Source organism: Plectropomus leopardus, chromosome 10 (genome assembly GCF_026936395.1).
Source record: "Plectropomus leopardus strain MGB_pleo_1.0 chromosome 10, ASM2693639v1, whole genome shotgun sequence".
Lineage (NCBI taxonomy): Eukaryota > Metazoa > Chordata > Actinopteri > Perciformes > Serranidae > Plectropomus > Plectropomus leopardus.
This window is the reverse complement of record NC_142185.1, coordinates 5,828,431-5,846,403: the sequence shown is the minus strand read 5'-3', so window position 1 is coordinate 5,846,403 and position 17,973 is coordinate 5,828,431. Positions and strand designations below refer to the sequence as shown.

General features: G+C 35.7%; 1 protein-coding gene across 2 annotated transcripts in view; it reads left to right on the top strand.

Annotated features, from left to right (window-relative positions):
* Positions 1-17,973, top strand: part of c10h2orf69 (chromosome 10 C2orf69 homolog) — a 36,534-nt gene that overhangs the window by 2,167 nt on the left and 16,394 nt on the right. For both annotated transcript variants that reach the window (XM_042494870.2, XM_042494868.2), the window contains exon 3: positions 3,704-3,942. In XM_042494870.2, coding sequence (XP_042350804.2) covers positions 3,704-3,942 — 239 coding nt within the window. The remainder of the gene's footprint in view (positions 1-3,703; positions 3,943-17,973) is intronic.

Sequence of the window (17,973 nt, the reverse complement as noted above, 5' to 3'; positions counted from 1 at the left end):
GCGCAAAGTGATATTACTGTGCCTTATCGGAAAATGAATCACTACAAAGTTCAAACTTTACACAGAAGAAAAGTGTTAAAAAGAGATTCTCGAACTATTCTGTACTTTTGAAGGCACTTGACTTTTAAGATCAACTTTATTCTTCATTTCAAATTCGATTTGAAACCCTTTTTGAATGCAGAAATGCCGTAAGATCAGGCGAGACAAAGAAGACAAACATTTCAGCCGTCCTCTGCAGTCTGTGGGTGAGTTCTGGATGACTCTGGATACTTACTTACTGTTAGCAGGTACTATGGCTGCACTTATATAGTATGTACTGTTGCATGCAGCATGCACACAATTGGGACATACTAATATATCTGTTTCCATGGAGATAAATCCAGAGACAGAGGTTAACCCTTAAATCTCTGCTGTTGTTCATTTTGCAGTATTGACCTTTTTAATTCATAACTGCATGCGTGGTGGATTCTAACATCTTATATAACTAAAATAAGTCTACAGATGCATTTCTCTATCATTGTTTTGTTATTTTTTTTCGTTGGTAATCTCTATGATTATTTTGTTGACTTAAACAAATCAATATTTAATACAATATTAGCATTCGACTGGTCATCAGTCACATAAATGTGCTGTCATCCATCACTGCGGCTTCTGCCAATCAGCTGTCATCTCTGCAGTTCAGTCGATGTTCAGTCAGTTCAGTCGATGTCGCAGAGGATTGTGTGTCAGAATAGCCAGAAAAGCATGCTGGTTTAGCAAACTGCAAACTCTGACCAGATGTAGTAGAACATCCTGGTATTTTTGGCATACTGCATCTGACATACTAAATATTGGGACATACTTTTTTTTCTGGCATACTATATAGTATGGTAGTATGAGAATTAGAACGCACAGTCTGTCTTCTGATGGTGTTCAATCTGAGCTCCACACGATCCTTGCACAGCGACCAGTCAGCATGGGTATGGACCGGCTCATTTCCCTTTGACAGGGATTTTAAATTAATGCTCCTTTGCCTGATAACAGCGTACCACTTGCCATCCGGTGTAAACTTCACATAAAGCCTTGAGTTTATATTTCTAAAACATGAAATCAATATCAAATGTTAGTGTTGTCAGCAGGGTGACACGACACTAACAGTGTCAGGAACGTGTGTACCTGTACACTCTGTCAAAATGAATAAGAAAATGTGCACATCATTGTTGATGAGCTAATGAAGCCAAACAAGCGAGTGCAGTGACATCTGGTGGTTTGTAAAACTTAAAGCAGCGCTTAAAGACTGTAGCAGAAACACTGTAAAACATCTCTAATTTAATAGCTTTAGTCTTGTGCAAAAAGTCAAAGGTTCCTGCAGATTTTTATTAAATCTATAATACTTTTACTCAAAAGGCTTAAGGTACGAGGTAGATTTTTTTAGTCATTTTTTAAACTATGTTTAAAACTATGTTTAAAAAATGAAATTAAAGGGCTGCTTTAAATGTTTTATATGACACATTAAAGTAAAATGTGTATATTGTTGTAAAAATTTAGTGAAATAATTAATAAATGCGCCATCCAGTAGCCTAGATACAGTTGGGGTGGTCACCAATGAGTCGAGTTGAGTCTATTTACTCTCACTTCAGGAACAACACAAGCTCAGGACAAGGAAAAGTCATGCATCTATTATAAATTATAAAGTACAACAAAGCCCTCAAACTGCATCTCCCAGAATCCCCTTTTGTCAACTCTGAACTCTGCTTCTTAAAGGAGCAGCAGTCTCTGGTGAATGTCTCTATAACGTCTCGATAATGTGGGTCATCACGATAGGATATTTTTAATTTGTCCAATAAATCTGCCTGGAGCCACATACTTGAGACTTAAACAGTTTATGAAGTCTAAATAAGCTTATCAACATTTCTAATATTAAAGAGTGTTCATTAATGTGCGTTAGGTACTTGTGATTATTTGTTAGTTTAGCTTTGCAGTATTGATAGTGAAAGCAAACAGATCCGTCCACACTCTAATCAATTCTCTGTTTTTGTCCGAGACTTTTTTAGGATTCAGAATCCATCGGTAGATCAGCGAGGAAGATTAAACACCACTGTAGCCACCGCTTGTGAGGTTGAGTAAAATCCAGCAAAAGGCTCCAGGCCATAGACATGTGACACACATTTTAGTCGACAGATTGTCAAAACTGTTTTTATCCTGACATAAGCATATGTCTCATGGATGGGAGGGCAGTGTGTGTATGTGTGTGTGTGTGTGTGTGTGTGTGTGTGTGTGTGTGTGTGTGTGTGTGTGTGTGTGTGTGTGTGTGTGTATGTGTGAGAGAGAGAGAGAGAGAGAGAGCCAGCTGAGCCAGGTGTTTCTGACCATCTGGTTGGTGAGATGGTAAAGTGTTTTTTTAAGAAAAAAAATTTGTTTTTTTCCTTTTTAATAGCTATACAATTTACACATATCACCACCACCCACCCCCAACCCCCCAAAAAACAACTTTTGCAATTTAAATAATTGTCAGCCATGGATAGAAAAAAAAATCAGTACAAAAACACTAGCAGAGTCCAATATTTTGTCCTTAGACCATCATCTCTGCTGTACCCATGAGAGCACAGGAAGTCAATGCTGTTTTTAGTGTTTTGAAGAGCAGAGCACTTAAAGCTAAACTTTTCCGGATGGGAGTGCTCGTGCACATTTTAGTTTTCCCCTGAGACATTTGTGTGTGTGTGTGTGTGTGTGAGAGAGAGAGATGAATCTGTGGAGCTGACCAGCAGAGAAGCAGAGTGTTTCTGAACACGTGTGCAGTTCTGACTAAACTGCTTTAAAGAAGACGTAGGACACGTCGGTGTGTCTCCAGCCTGTGCAACCGCAGCTGCCAGATTATGCAAAACTATCTCATCTAAATTCTTTGTTTCTTTTTTAAGCATGTGGAAGTGACACTTACTAATCAAGTGTAACAAAAAAAATTCAGGGGAGTAAATGAAAATCCAACATTGCCCATTTGTTTTTCTTTCACATTGCTTTCAAAATTTCAAGAACTGCCCTTGTTTACTGAAGCTTTTCCAGAGCCCAGTTCATCCATTCATGTCCTCATTTGCAATTCACTAGGCAACTTTCCAGGCAAGTGTTAATATTCCCACAGTGTGCTGGTGTTTGCCAGGAGACGTTCGTATGCGCAGGATGCTGTCACACTGATGTTTCCATGTAAATAAAAAGAATGAGGTCATTGTGCTGAGGTCCGTGCAGTCTCAGACTGACAGCAGACTGAGGAGACGCTGTTGATGGAACTAATTAAGAGTGTTTCAGAGAGACTGATGTGTGTGATGTTTTCAGTCTGACTCTCACCATGACTTGAAAGGATGTAGGAAACATTTTTCAGTTGGCTCAGGGATGAAAGCAAACTTTTGTCAGAGAAACACATGAATAACTTTTGCAAACATCTTTAACTTTACGAGTGTTTTGGGGGAGTTTTTTTTAAATCTTCTTTTGTATCTTTCCCTCTAAATTCTAAGCTTAAATGCTTAGGCCTAATAACACTGCCAAAAATACATTTTACCCCTTAAAGCTTTGCATTTGCAAACAGTTGGATTTTGCGCTGTACATACCTGTATACTCTTATACACAAACAAAAGCAGAGTGGCAGTGGTCATATATTACATATTTCATGTTGTTCCACTGTATTAAAGTTGTATACTGCCGGTTAAAACAGCCTTTTCTGTGTATTGTGCAGAACTTCCAGGAGGAGATGGCTCTGCAGCCTGAAGGAGCACAGTGGCTCTCCTGGAGTCTGGAGCAGGTCGCCCTCACCCTGGGCCGACGTTTCCCTGACCGATATGTGTGGGTGGTCAGAGCCTCCCACATGTACCTCCACAAGTTCAGCTGCTACCACAACTTTGTAGAGAGCAACATGTTTGGAGCACCGGAGCACTCGCTGTACTCACCTGACTTTGGAGCGTTTCTCCACCTCAGGTTTGTTAGTTTTGTTTTTTTAAAAACTCTCTGTCTTCTTTCATCTGTGTAGCCAACACACACACACAACCTTAATTATAGAGATTTTTAGAAATTGCTTATGTATATTTGCATCTGTCAGATTGTTCGGCTTAGTTAAACCAGTATTTGGCCACTTGGGCGCAGCAGAAACAAGCTTTGAACACAGCACTGACAGAAATATCTGACTGTCACTGTCAGAAATATAATAGCCCAAAGTCAGTTTTACTTGCTCATTAAGAAACTGTTTTTTTTTAAATTTATTTTTTGAATTTTTATATTTTTTTGTTGTTCTCAATCCACAACAAAGACTAATGCTAATTGAGATGGAAACAACCCAGCTCTCAAACTTGCGCCAAACTACTCAGTGCATAGTTAGAGTTCGGTCTACATCCCTTTACACCAGCCAGTCAAACTCCAATCAATGCTCCTTAGCACTACAGCGCATAAAACTTTGTCTTTACCTGCCACTATTTTCTTGCATGTACCCGATTGGTACATGTGCAGCTCTCAACAGATATGGGAAAGAAGCAGCATGGCTCACTTCTTGGCTACTTCCATCATCAGGTCTTAAAATGACAGTGTTTCATTTTCCCTTTTTGATAAGGATCACAGCTGCTATATTTTAGCCAAAAGTTGCAAATTGTTGGGGGGCGCATTATTTTGGAGGTCAGCAAACTTGTTTTTTTTTTTGTCGTTTGTGTGTGTGTGTCCCTTTGTTTTATCATTCTGTGTCCGCTCCAGGATGACCTGAGTATAGCATGGTGTTCAAAAAAGCATGAAAAGTGTGTATGTCAAAAATAGATTGAAAACATCATAGTGTAGTATGTTGTCAAAAATAGCAGAAAGAAGTCATAGAAGAGTATGTTGTCCATACTAGCCTAAAATGTTTTAGTAATGTAATGTATGTTGTAAAATTCCATAAAATAGTCATAGAAGAACATTTCCTTAAAAATAGCGTAAAAGAAGTCAAAGTATAGTAGGTCTTGAAAAATAGCATAAAAGTGATAGTGTAGTAGTTTTTCCAAAATAGTAAAAAAAAGTAGTCATATTATAGCATTTTCTGCATGAAAAAGTATTTATAGTATTATAGTATGTTGCCAAAATAGCATGAAAAATTCGTACTATAGCATGACCTCCAAAATACATGAAAAAGACTTTGTAAAGTATGTCATCCAAAAAAGCAAAAAAGTCATAGTATGGCATGTCCTTCAAAATATTATAAAAGTTATAATATAGTATGTCGTCTGAAACGGCATAAAAAGGGTTATAGTTTAGCTCATCCAAAATAGCATCAAAAAGTCATACTTTAGTATAAAGCAAAAAAAAAAACCCAACGTAGTATATTTTGTCATCGAAAAATCATTACAAACTACATAGTTATAGTGTGTCGTCCGAAAATCATAAAAAAAATAACCATATTATGGTATATTGTCCAACAATAATCGAAAGGATCGTAGTTTAGTATGTGGTCAATAAAACATCAAAAACGACATCGTATAGGATGTCACAAAAATCTCATATTAAAATATGTTGTCCGAAATTCGTCAAAAATGACATTGTAGTATATCATCCAAGAATAATCAAAAACGTCATTGTATAGTATGTTGTCCAAAAACCATCAAAGAACGTCATAGTATAATGTCATCCAAAGTCATCAAAAACATCACAGTATAATATGTTTTACAAACATTACAAAGATGTCATAGTATACTTTAGTATGTTGTCTAAAAATCATCAAAAACATCAAAGTATATTAAGTTGTCCAAAATTCTAATAGTTTACTATGTTATCAACAAAACATCAAAAAAGTCATAGTATAGTATGTTATCCAAAAAATGCAAAAAGTGTTGGTATATTTTGTTGTCCAAAAACAACAAAAAATGACAAAGTACAGTATGTCATCCAAAAATCACAAAAAACAACATAGTATAATATGTTATCTAAAAATCATCATCAAAAACATCATAGTTTAGTATGTTGTCAAAAAAACATCAGAGAAGTCATAGTACAGTATGTTGCTGTGAGCCCCGAAACACCCGATGACCCCAAGATACATCACTAACAATGCGTCCCAGTGCATCCAGGAGATGTTTCTTGCAAAGTTCACCGGAAATCATCAAAACAATCATAGAATAGTATGACTTCCAAAAATGATCAAAAACAACAAAGTAAAGCATGGTGGCAAAGAACCATCAGTAACGTCATACGCCCAAAAATCATCAAAAACTTCATAGTATGGTATGGTTTCCAACAATCGTCCAAGGCATCATACTATAATGTTGTCCAAAAATCATTAAAATGTTATAGTACAGTAAGTCGTCCAAAAATCATCAAAAACAACAGAGTACAGCATGGCGTGAAAAAGTCTTCAAAAACGTCGTAATAAAGTAGTTGTTTAAAACTCATCAAAAACCTCATAGCATAGTATGACGTCCCAAAATCATCAAAAACGTCATAGTATTGTATGGTGCCAAAATAACATCAAAAACATCATAGTTTATTATGGCGTCCAAAAATCATCTAGAAAGTCATAGTAAAAAAATTGTCAAAACAGTTATTGTAAAGTATGTCATTTAAAAATCATCAAAAACTTTATAGTATAGTATGATGTCCAAAATCATCAAAAAACGTCATAGTAAAGTTTGACATCCAAAAAACATCACAAACATCTTAGAATACTATGGCGTCCAAAAATTATCAAAGAAGTCATAGTTTAGAATGTCCAAAAATCTTCAAAAACATCATAGTATAGTATGTGGTGCAAAAATCTTCAAAAAGTTAGTGTAGTATGTCGTCCAAAATTCATTAAAAATGACATAGTATAGTATGACGTCCAAAAATCATCAAAAACATCATAGTAAAGTATGGTGTCAAAAATGGCTTAAAAAAGTTATCAAAAAAATCATAGTATAGTATGTCGTTTAAAACTCATCAAAACGTCATAATATAGTATGGTGTCCAAAAATCATCAAAACTGTCATTGTATAGTATGTAATCCAAAATCATCAAAAAAAACAGAGGATAGTATGTTGTCCAATAATCTTAAAAAACATCATAGTATAGTATGTTGTCCAAAAATAATCAAAAATTTTATAGTATAGTATAATGTCCAAAAATCATTAAAAAACGGCATAATATATTATGGCATGAAAAAATGGTCAAAAACGTCAAAGTATAGTGGAGTTATGGTTGCCAAAACGACGGCAGCGCATGTAGATGCAGCAGCCAATAGCACCTCATATCCTTGCTACTTTTTCACTATATTTCTCTATTTTTTCATCACCATGGCCCCTTCTGCTGACGTATGACTTTTCTAGGATAGAGAGGCACTTATTAACATCAGGAAAAGTTGTATGGGGTTTGGACTGAAAGCAATAGACCGCGAGAGGGTCCCCACCGGCGTCATATGCCAACAAGCCACTCAGACCAGAGGAGAGAAATGAAACTGAAAGTGCCGGACGAAAAGAGGGAGAAGAGCCGATATCATGGTGAGGCTGGCCTGACTTGGACCGGGAGCTGTTCCTCTACTAAGTCTTCTTCTGTCTAGTGTCTGGTCGCAGGAGAGTGAAGTGGATGACGTGATTTTGGCTCACTCGGCAACAGAAGATCTGGGACTGCTCCGCGCATATCTTCATAGAGACATGGTTGGCCCCTGGCATCCCGTATCGGGCTGTTGCACTGGATGGGCAGACCTAGTTGGGAGCCGTGGGGATTCAAGACTCTGATGCAAGTTCAAAAAGAATCAGCAGCAACATGACCAAGCAACTTGATGGGATCTTCATAGTAGCTGCTGATTTGAATCAACTAATCATTCAACTCAAAAGATGTAGCAGGATCAAGAATAAATGTAATTTTGTTTTTTACACTTTGTTTAAGAAATGACAAATAAATCTACATTCTACCTTCTTCTAGTATGTCGTTTAAAAATCATCAAAAACAACATGGTATGGTATGGTGTGAAAAAATTATAACAAATGTATAGTAACAGTATAATATGTTGTTTAAAACTCATCACAAACTTCATAGTAAAGTATGTCGTCAAAATAACATCAAAAATGTCATAGTATAGTATGTCATCCAAAAATCTTCAAAAACGTCATAGCACTGTACGGTATGTCGTCCAAAAATTATCAAAAACGTCATTCTGTTGTATCTTGTCTAAAAATCATCAAAAACATCATAGTTTTATTAATCATCAAAACGTTATTGCATCAAAAAATCATCACAAATGTCCTAGTATAGTATGGTGTCCAAAACTCATGGAAAACGTCATAGTATAGTATGCCGTCAAAAATAAGCCACTAATGAAAACCACATAGTATAGCAGGTTGAGACGTCATAGTATAGCATGTCAAAAGAATTGCCAAAAATGTCACAATATAGCATGTCTAAAAAATCCAAATAAACCAAATACTTCATAGTATCGTCCAAAAATCATCAAAAGTGTCATAGTGTAGTGTGTTGTGCAAAAATCATCAAAAACCTAAAACCTCATACTATAGTATGTTGTTCAAAAATCATCAAAAACCTCATACTGTACTATGTCACTGAAAAATCATCAAAAACGTCATTGTATAGCATAGCGTCCAAAAATCATTAAAATTTTCATGGCATAGTATCTAGTCCGAACATCATACAAAATATGATAGTATTGTATGTTGTCCAAACATCATCCAAAATGTCATAGTATAGTATGTCGTCCAATTTCATCCAAAGCATCATAATATAGTAAGTTGTCCAAAAATCATCAAAAACATCATTGTATAGTAAATAGTCTAAAAATCATTAAAATCTTCATAGTATTACATGTCATCCAAAAATCATCCAGAACGTCATAGTATGTTGCTCAATAATCATAGAAAAGGAGAGTGAACAGTTTGTGACCAGGGTGGGAGGAGTCTCTGGTGATTTTATTAGCTTTGCAGAGGCAACGTGAGGTGGCAATGTCCTCAAGAGGAGGCAGAGAGCAGCCGATGATCTTTTCTGCCGTTTTAATCACCCTCTGCAGAGCTATTTGTCAGCTGAATTTTGTCGGCCGAACAGCTAGCTTACCACACAGAGATGCAGTATGCCAGCACACTCTCAACGGAAGAGCGATACAAGGACACCAGCAGCTGCTCCTTCAGGCGGGTCTTCCGACTAGTTCGAGGTGGCTCAGGGCTGTGTGGCAATGGCATCCTCTTTGCATCTTCAACTTCCTAAATTACGAAGTTTTTGGCCTTTTTTGGACATATACTATGATGTGTCTCTACAACACTATAATATGTACTTTTCAGTCATTTTTTTGACATGTCAAAATTTGACATTTTTCGACATACTATGCTATTATTTTGTTGGCAATTTTTCTGACATGACAAATTATGAGGTTTTTGGCCTTTTTTGGACTTTATTCCCACTTCGTATAGTATGCAGCGTCTCTCCAAGCTATTCTATGTCATTTTTAGCTGTTTTTAGGAAGGGTCAAAATTTGACATTTTTCGACATACTATACTATTGCCCTGTTGGATATTTGTTTGACATGCTAAATTATGAGGATTTTGGTCTTTTTTGGACTTTATTCCCACTTCGAATATCATAACGCAAGGTTACTCTACAAGGTATTCTATTTTGTTTTCAGCCGTTTTTAGGAGGGGCCATAATTTGACTTTTTTCGACATACTATACTATTGCCTTGTTGGCCATTGTTTGGACATGGTAAATTATAAGGTTTTTGGACTTTTTTGAACTTTATTCCCACTTTGTATATTATGCAGCGCCTCTCCAAGCTATTTATGTCATTTTTAGCTTTTTTTAGGAGGGTTCAAAATTTTACTTTTTTCGACATACTATACTATTGCCTTGTAGGCCAATTTTTTGACATGCTAAATTATGAGGTATTTGGCCTTTTTTGGACTTAATTCCCACTTTGTATGCTATAATGTGTCTCTACAAGGTATTCTATGTCGTTTTCAGGTATTTTTAGGAGGGGTCAAAATTTGACATTTTTCGACATACTATACTATTGCCTTGTTGGCAATTTTTCAGACATGCGAAATTATAAATGTTTTGGACTTTATTCCCACTTTGTATACTATAACGCATCTCTACAAAATATTCTATGTCGTTTTCAGCCAGTTTTAGGAGGGGTCAAAATTTGACATTTTTCGACATACTATACTATTGCCTTATTGGCAATTTTTCAGACATGTGAAATTATAAGGTTTTTGGCCTTTTTGGACTTTATTCCCACTTTGTATGCTATAACGCATCTCTACAAGCTATTCTATGTCGTTTTCAGCCATTTTTAGGAGGGGTCAAAATTTGCCATTTTTCGACATACTATACTATTGCCTTGTTGGCCATTTTTTGGACATGCTAAATTATGAACTTTTTGGCCTTTTTTGAACTTTATTCCCACTTTGTATGCTATGACGCGTCTCTATAAGCTATTCTATGTCATTTTTAGCTGTTTTTAGGACGGGTCAAAATTTGACGTTTTTCGACATACTATACTATTGCCTTGTTGGCCATTTTTTGGACATGCGAAATCATGAGGTTTCTGGTCTTTTTTGGACTTTATTCCCACTTTGTACATCATAACGCGTCTCTACAAGGTATTCTTTGATTTCAGCCGTTTTTAGGTCGGGTCAAAATTTGACTTTTTGCGACATGCTATACTATTGCCTTGTTGGCCAATTTTTTGACATGCTAAATTATGAGGTTTGTGGTCTTTTTTGAACTTTATTTCCACTTTGAATATTATAACGCATCTCTACAAGGTATTCTATGTTGTTTTCAGTCGTTTTTAGGAGGGGTCAAAATTTGACATTTTCTGACATACTATACTATTGCCTTGTTGGCCATTTTTTTGACATAAATTAGGAGGTTTTGGGCCTTTTTTGGACTTTATTCTCACTTTTTATGCTATGACGCGTCTGTACAAGCTATTCTATGTCGTTTTTAGCTGTTTTTAGGAGGGGTCAAAATTTGATGTTTTGCGACATACTATACTATTGCCTTTTGGGCCATTTTTTTGAAATACTAAATTATGAGGTTTTTGGTCTTTTTTGGACTTTATTCCCACTTTGTTTATGATATCGGTCTCTACAAGCTATTCTATGTTGTTTTCTGCCGTTTTTCGGAGAGGTTAAAATTTGACATTTTTCGACATACTATACTATTGCCTTGTTGGCCATTTTTTTGACATGCTAAATTATGAGGTTTTTGGCCTTCTTTGGACTTTATTCCCACTTTGTATGCTATGATGCGTCTGTACAAGCTATTCTATGTCGTTTTTAGCTGTTTTTAGGAGGGCCATAATTTGACTTTTTTCGACATGCTATACTATTGCCTTGTTGGCCATTGTTTGGACATGCTAAATCATGAGATTTTTGGCCTTCTTTGGACTTTATTCCCACTTTGAATATTATAACACATCTCTACAAGCTATTCCACGTCGTTTTCAGACGTTTTTAGGAGGGGTCAAAATTTGACATTTTTCGACATACTATACTATTTTCTTTTGGGTCATTTTTTTTGACATGCTAAATTATGAGGTTTTTGGCTTTTTTTGGACTTTATTCCCACTTTGAATATCGTAACGCATCTGTACAAGGTATTCCATGTTGTTTTCAGACGTTTTTAGGAGGGGTCGAAATTTGACTTTTTTCGACATACTATACTATTGCCTTGTTGGCCATTGTTTGGACATGCTCAATCATGAGATTTTTGGCCTTCTTTGGACTTTATTCCCACTTTGTATGCTATGACGTGTCTCTACAAGCTATTCCATGTCGTTTTCAGCCGTTTTTAGGAAGGGTCAAAATTTGACATTTTTCGACATACTATACTATTGCCCTGTTGGATATTTTTTTGACATGCTAAATCATGAGGTTTCTGCTCTTTTTTGAACTTTATTTCCACTTTGAATATCGTAACGCATCTGTACAAGGTATTCCATGTTGTTTTCAGACGTTTTTAGGAGGGGTCAAAATTTGACATTTTTCGACATACTATACTATTGCCTTGTTGGCCATTTTTTTGACATGCTAAATTATGAGATTTTTGGCCTTCTTTGGACTTTATTCCCACTTTGAATATTATAACACATCTCTACAAGCTATTCCACGTCGTTTTCAGCCGTTTTTAGGAGGGGTCAAAATTTGATATTTTTCGACATACTATACTATTTTCTTTTGGGTCATTTTTTTTGACATGCTAACTTATGAGGTTTTTGGCTTTTTTTGGACTTTATTCCCACTTTGAATATCGTAACGCATCTCTACAAGCTATTCCATGTCGTTTTCAGCCGTTTTTAGGAGGGGTCAAAATTTGCCATTTTTCGACATACTATACTATTGCCTTGTTGGCCATTTTTTGACATGCTAAATTATGAGGTTTTTGGCCTTTTTTGGACTTTATTCCCACTTTGTATGCTATGATGTGTCTCTATAAGTTATTCTATGTTGTTTTCAGCCGCTTTAAGGAGGGGTCAAAATTTGACATTTTTCGACATACTATACTATTGCCTTGTTGGCCATTTTTTTGACCTGCTAAATCATGAGGTTTCTGGTCTTTTTTGGACTTTATTCCCACTTTGAATATTATAACGCATCTCTACAAGCTATTCTATGTTGTTTTCAGCCGTTTTTAGGAGGGGTCAAAATTTGATGTTTTGCGACATACTATACTATTTTCTTTTGGGTCATTTTTTTTGACATGCTAAATTATGAGGTTTTTGGCTTTTTTTGGACTTTATTCCCACTTTGAATATCGTAACGCATCTGTACAAGGTATTCCATGTTGTTTTCAGACGTTTTTAGGAGGGGTCGAAATTTGACTTTTTTCGACATACTATACTATTGCCTTGTTGGCCATTGTTTGGACATGCTCAATCATGAGATTTTTGGCCTTCTTTGGACTTTATTCCCACTTTGTATGCTATGACGTGTCTCTACAAGCTATTCCATGTCGTTTTCAGCCGTTTTTAGGAAGGGTCAAAATTTGACATTTTTCGACATACTATACTATTGCCCTGTTGGATATTTTTTTGACATGCTAAATCATGAGGTTTCTGCTCTTTTTTGAACTTTATTTCCACTTTGAATATCGTAACGCATCTGTACAAGGTATTCCATGTTGTTTTCAGATCGTTTTAGGGGGGTCAAAATTTGACATTTTTCGACATACTATACTATTGCCTTGTTGGCCATTTTTTTGACATGCTAAATTATGAGATTTTTGGCCTTCTTTGGACTTTATTCCCACTTTGAATATTATAACACATCTCTACAAGCTATTCCACGTCGTTTTCAGCCGTTTTTAGGAGGGGTCAAAATTTGATATTTTTCGACATACTATACTATTTTCTTTTGGGTCATTTTTTTTGACATGCTAACTTATGAGGTTTTTGGCTTTTTTTGGACTTTATTCCCACTTTGAATATCGTAACGCATCTCTACAAGCTATTCCATGTCGTTTTCAGCCGTTTTTAGGAGGGGTCAAAATTTGCCATTTTTCGACATACTATACTATTGCCTTGTTGGCCATTTTTTGACATGCTAAATTATGAGGTTTTTGGCCTTTTTTGGACTTTATTCCCACTTTGTATGCTATGATGTGTCTCTATAAGTTATTCTATGTTGTTTTCAGCCGCTTTAAGGAGGGGTCAAAATTTGACATTTTTCGACATACTATACTATTGCCTTGTTGGCCATTTTTTTGACCTGCTAAATCATGAGGTTTCTGGTCTTTTTTGGACTTTATTCCCACTTTGAATATTATAACGCATCTCTACAAGCTATTCTATGTTGTTTTCAGCCGTTTTTAGGAGGGGTCAAAATTTGATGTTTTGCGACATACTATACTATTTTCTTTTGGGTCATTTTTTTGACATGCTAAATTATGAGGTTTTTGGCTTTTTTTGGACTTTATTCCCACTTTGAATATCGTAACGCATCTGTACAAGGTATTCCATGTTGTTTTCAGACATTTTTAGGAGGGGTCAAAATTTGACATTTTTCGACATACTATACTATTGCCTTGTTGGCCATTTTTTTGACATGCTAAATTATGAGGTGTTTGGCCTTTTTTGGACTTTATTCCCACTTTGTATGCTATGACGCGCCTCTCCAAGCTATTTATGTCATTTTTAGCTGTTTTTAGGAGGGGTCAAAATTTGATGTTTTGCGACATACTATACTATTTTCTTTTGGGTCATTTTTTTTGACATGCTAAATTATGAGGTTTTTGGCTTTTTTTGGACTTTATTCCCACTTTGAATAACGTAACGCATCTGTACAAGGTATTCCATGTTGTTTTCAGACGTTTTTAGGAGGGGTCAAAATTTGACATTTTTCGACATACTATACTATTGCCTTTTGGGCCATTTTTTTGACATGCTAAATTATGAGATTTTTGGCCTTCTTTGGACTTTATTCCCACTTTGAATATTATAACACATCTCTACAAGCTATTCCATGTCATTTTCAGCCGTTTTTAGGAGGGGTCAAAATTTGACATTTTGCGACATACTATACTATTGCCTTTTGGGCCATTTTTTTGACATGCTAAATTATGAGATTTTTGGCCTTCTTTGGACTTTATTCCCACTTTGAATATTATAACACATCTCTACAAGCTATTCCATGTCATTTTCAGCCGTTTTTAGGAGGGGTCAAAATTTGATGTTTTGCGACATACTATACTATTTTCTTTTGGGTCATTTTTTTTTGACATGCTAAATTATGAGGTTTTTGGCTTTTTTTGGACTTTATTCCCACTTTGAATATCGTAACGCATCTGTACAAGGTATTCCATGTTGTTTTCAGACGTTTTTAGGAGGGGTCAAAATTTGACATTTTTCGACATACTATACTATTGCCTTTTGGGCCATTTTTTGGACATGCTAAATTATGAGGTGTTTGGCCTTTTTTGGACTTTATTCCCACTTTGTATGCTATGACGCGCCTCTCCAAGCTATTTATGTCATTTTTAGCTGATTTTAGGAGGGGTCAAAATTTGCCATTTTCCGACATACGATACTATTGCCTTGTTGGCCATTTTTTGACCTGCTAAATCATGAGGTTTCTGGTCTTTTTTGGACTTTATTCCCACTTTGAATATTATAACGCATCTCTACAAGCTATTCTATGTTGTTTTCAGCCGTTTTTAGGAGGGGTCAAAATTTGATGTTTTGCGACATACTATACTATTTTCTTTTGGGTCATTTTTTTGACATGCTAAATTATGAGGTTTTTGGCTTTTTTTGGACTTTATTCCCACTTTGAATATCGTAACGCATCTGTACAAGGTATTCCATGTTGTTTTCAGACGTTTTTAGGAGGGGTCAAAATTTGACATTTTTCGACATACTATACTATTGCCTTTTGGGCCATTTTTTGGACATGCTAAATTATGAGGTGTTTGGCCTTTTTTGGACTTTATTCCCACTTTGTATGCTATGACGCGCCTCTCCAAGCTATTTATGTCATTTTTAGCTGATTTTAGGAGGGGTCAAAATTTGCCATTTTCCGACATACGATACTATTGCCTTGTTGGCCATTTTTTGACCTGCTAAATCATGAGGTTTCTGGTCTTTTTTGGACTTTATTCCCACTTTGAATATTATAACGCATCTCTACAAGCTATTCTATGTTGTTTTCAGCCGTTTTTAGGAGGGGTCAAAATTTGATGTTTTGCGACATACTATACTATTTTCTTTTGGGTCATTTTTTTTTGACATGCTAAATTATGAGGTTTTTGGCTTTTTTTGGACTTTATTCCCACTTTGAATATCGTAACGCATCTGTACAAGGTATTCCATGTTGTTTTCAGACGTTTTTAGGAGGGGTCAAAATTTGACATTTTTCGACATACTATACTATTGCCTTGTTGGCCATTTTTTTGACATGCTAAATTATGAGGTGTTTGGCCTTTTTTGGACTTTATTTCCACTTTGTATGCTATGACGCGCCTCTCCAAGCTATTTATGTCATTTTTAGCTGTTTTTAGGAGGGGTCAAAATTTGCCATTTTCCGACATACTATACTATTGCCTTGTTGGCCAGTTTTTTTGACATGCTAAATCATGAGGTTTCTGGTCTTTTTTGGACTTTATTCCCACTTTGAATATTATAACACATCTCTACAAGCTATTCTATGTTGTTTTCAGCCGTTTTTAGGAGGGTCAAAATTTGACGTTTTGCGACATACTATACTATTGCCTTGTTGGCCATTTTTTGACATGCTAAATTATGAGGTTTTTGGCCTTTTTGTGACTTTATTCCTTCTTATATGCTTTGATGTGTCTCTATAAGTTATTCTATGTCGTTTTCAGCCGCTTTAAGGAGGGGTCAAAATTTGACATTTTTCGACATACTATACTATTGCCTTTTGGGCCATTTTTTTGACATGCTAAATTATGAGATTTTTGGCCTTCTTTGGACTTTATTCCCACTTTGAATATTATAACACATCTCTACAAGCTATTCCATGTCATTTTCAGCCGTTTTTAGGAGGGGTCAAAATTTGATGTTTTGCGACATACTATACTATTTTCTTTTGGGTCATTTTTTTTGACATGCTAAATTATGAGGTTTTTGGCTTTTTTTGGACTTTATTCCCACTTTGAATATCGTAACGCATCTGTACAAGGTATTCCATGTTGTTTTCAGACGTTTTTAGGAGGGGTCAAAATTTGACATTTTTCGACATACTATACTATTGCCTTTTGGGCCATTTTTTGGACATGCTAAATTATGAGGTGTTTGGCCTTTTTTGGACTTTATTCCCACTTTGTATGCTATGACGCGCCTCTCCAAGCTATTTATGTCATTTTTAGCTGTTTTTAGGAGGGGTCAAAATTTGACATTTTTCGACATACTATACTATTGCCCTTTGGGCCATTTTTTTGACATGCTAAATCATGAGTTTTTTGGCCTTTTTTGGACTTTATTCCCACTTCGTTTATTATATCGGTCTCTACAAGCTATTCTATGTTGTTTTTGGCCGTTTTTAGGAGGGGTCAAAATTTGACATTTTTCGACATACTATACTATTGCCTTGTTGGCCATTTTTTTGACATGCTAAATTATGAGGTTTTTGGCCTTTTTTGGACTTTATTCCCACTTTGTATGCTATGACGCGCCTCTCCAAGTTATTTATGTCATTTTTATCTGTTTTTAGGAGGGGTCAAAATTAGACATTTTTCGACATACTATACTATTGCCTTGTTGGCCATTTTTTGACATGCTAAATTATGAGGTTTTTGGCCTTTTTTGGACTTTATTCCCACTTTGTATGCTATGACGCGCCTCTCCAAGTTATTTATGTCATTTTTATCTGTTTTTAGGAGGGGTCAAAATTTGACATTTTTCGACATACTATACTATTGCCTTTTGGGCCATTTTTTTGACATGCTAAATCATGAGTTTTTTGGCCTTTTTTGGACTTTATTCCCACTTCGTTAATTATATCGGTCTCTCCAAGCTATTCTATGTTGTTTTCGGCGGTTTTTAGGAGGGGTCAAAATTTGACATTTTCCGACATACTATACTATTGCCTTGTTGGCCATTTTTTTGGACATGCTAAATCATGAGGTTTTTGGCCTTTTTTGGACTTTATTCCCACTTTGTATGCTATGACGCGTCTGTACAAGCTATTCTATGTTGTTTTCAGACGTTTTTAGGAGGGGTCAAAATTTGACATTTTTCGACATACTATACTATTGCCTTTTGGGCCATTTTTTTGACATGCTAAATTATGAGATTTTTGGCCTTCTTTGGACTTTATTCCCACTTTGAATATTATAACACATCTCTACAAGCTATTCCATGTCATTTTCAGCCGTTTTTAGGAGGGGTCAAAATTTGACATTTTGCGACATACTATACTATTGCCTTTTGGGCCATTTTTTTGACATGCTAAATTATGAGATTTTTGGCCTTCTTTGGACTTTATTCCCACTTTGAATATTATAACACATCTCTACAAGCTATTCCATGTCATTTTCAGCCGTTTTTAGGAGGGGTCA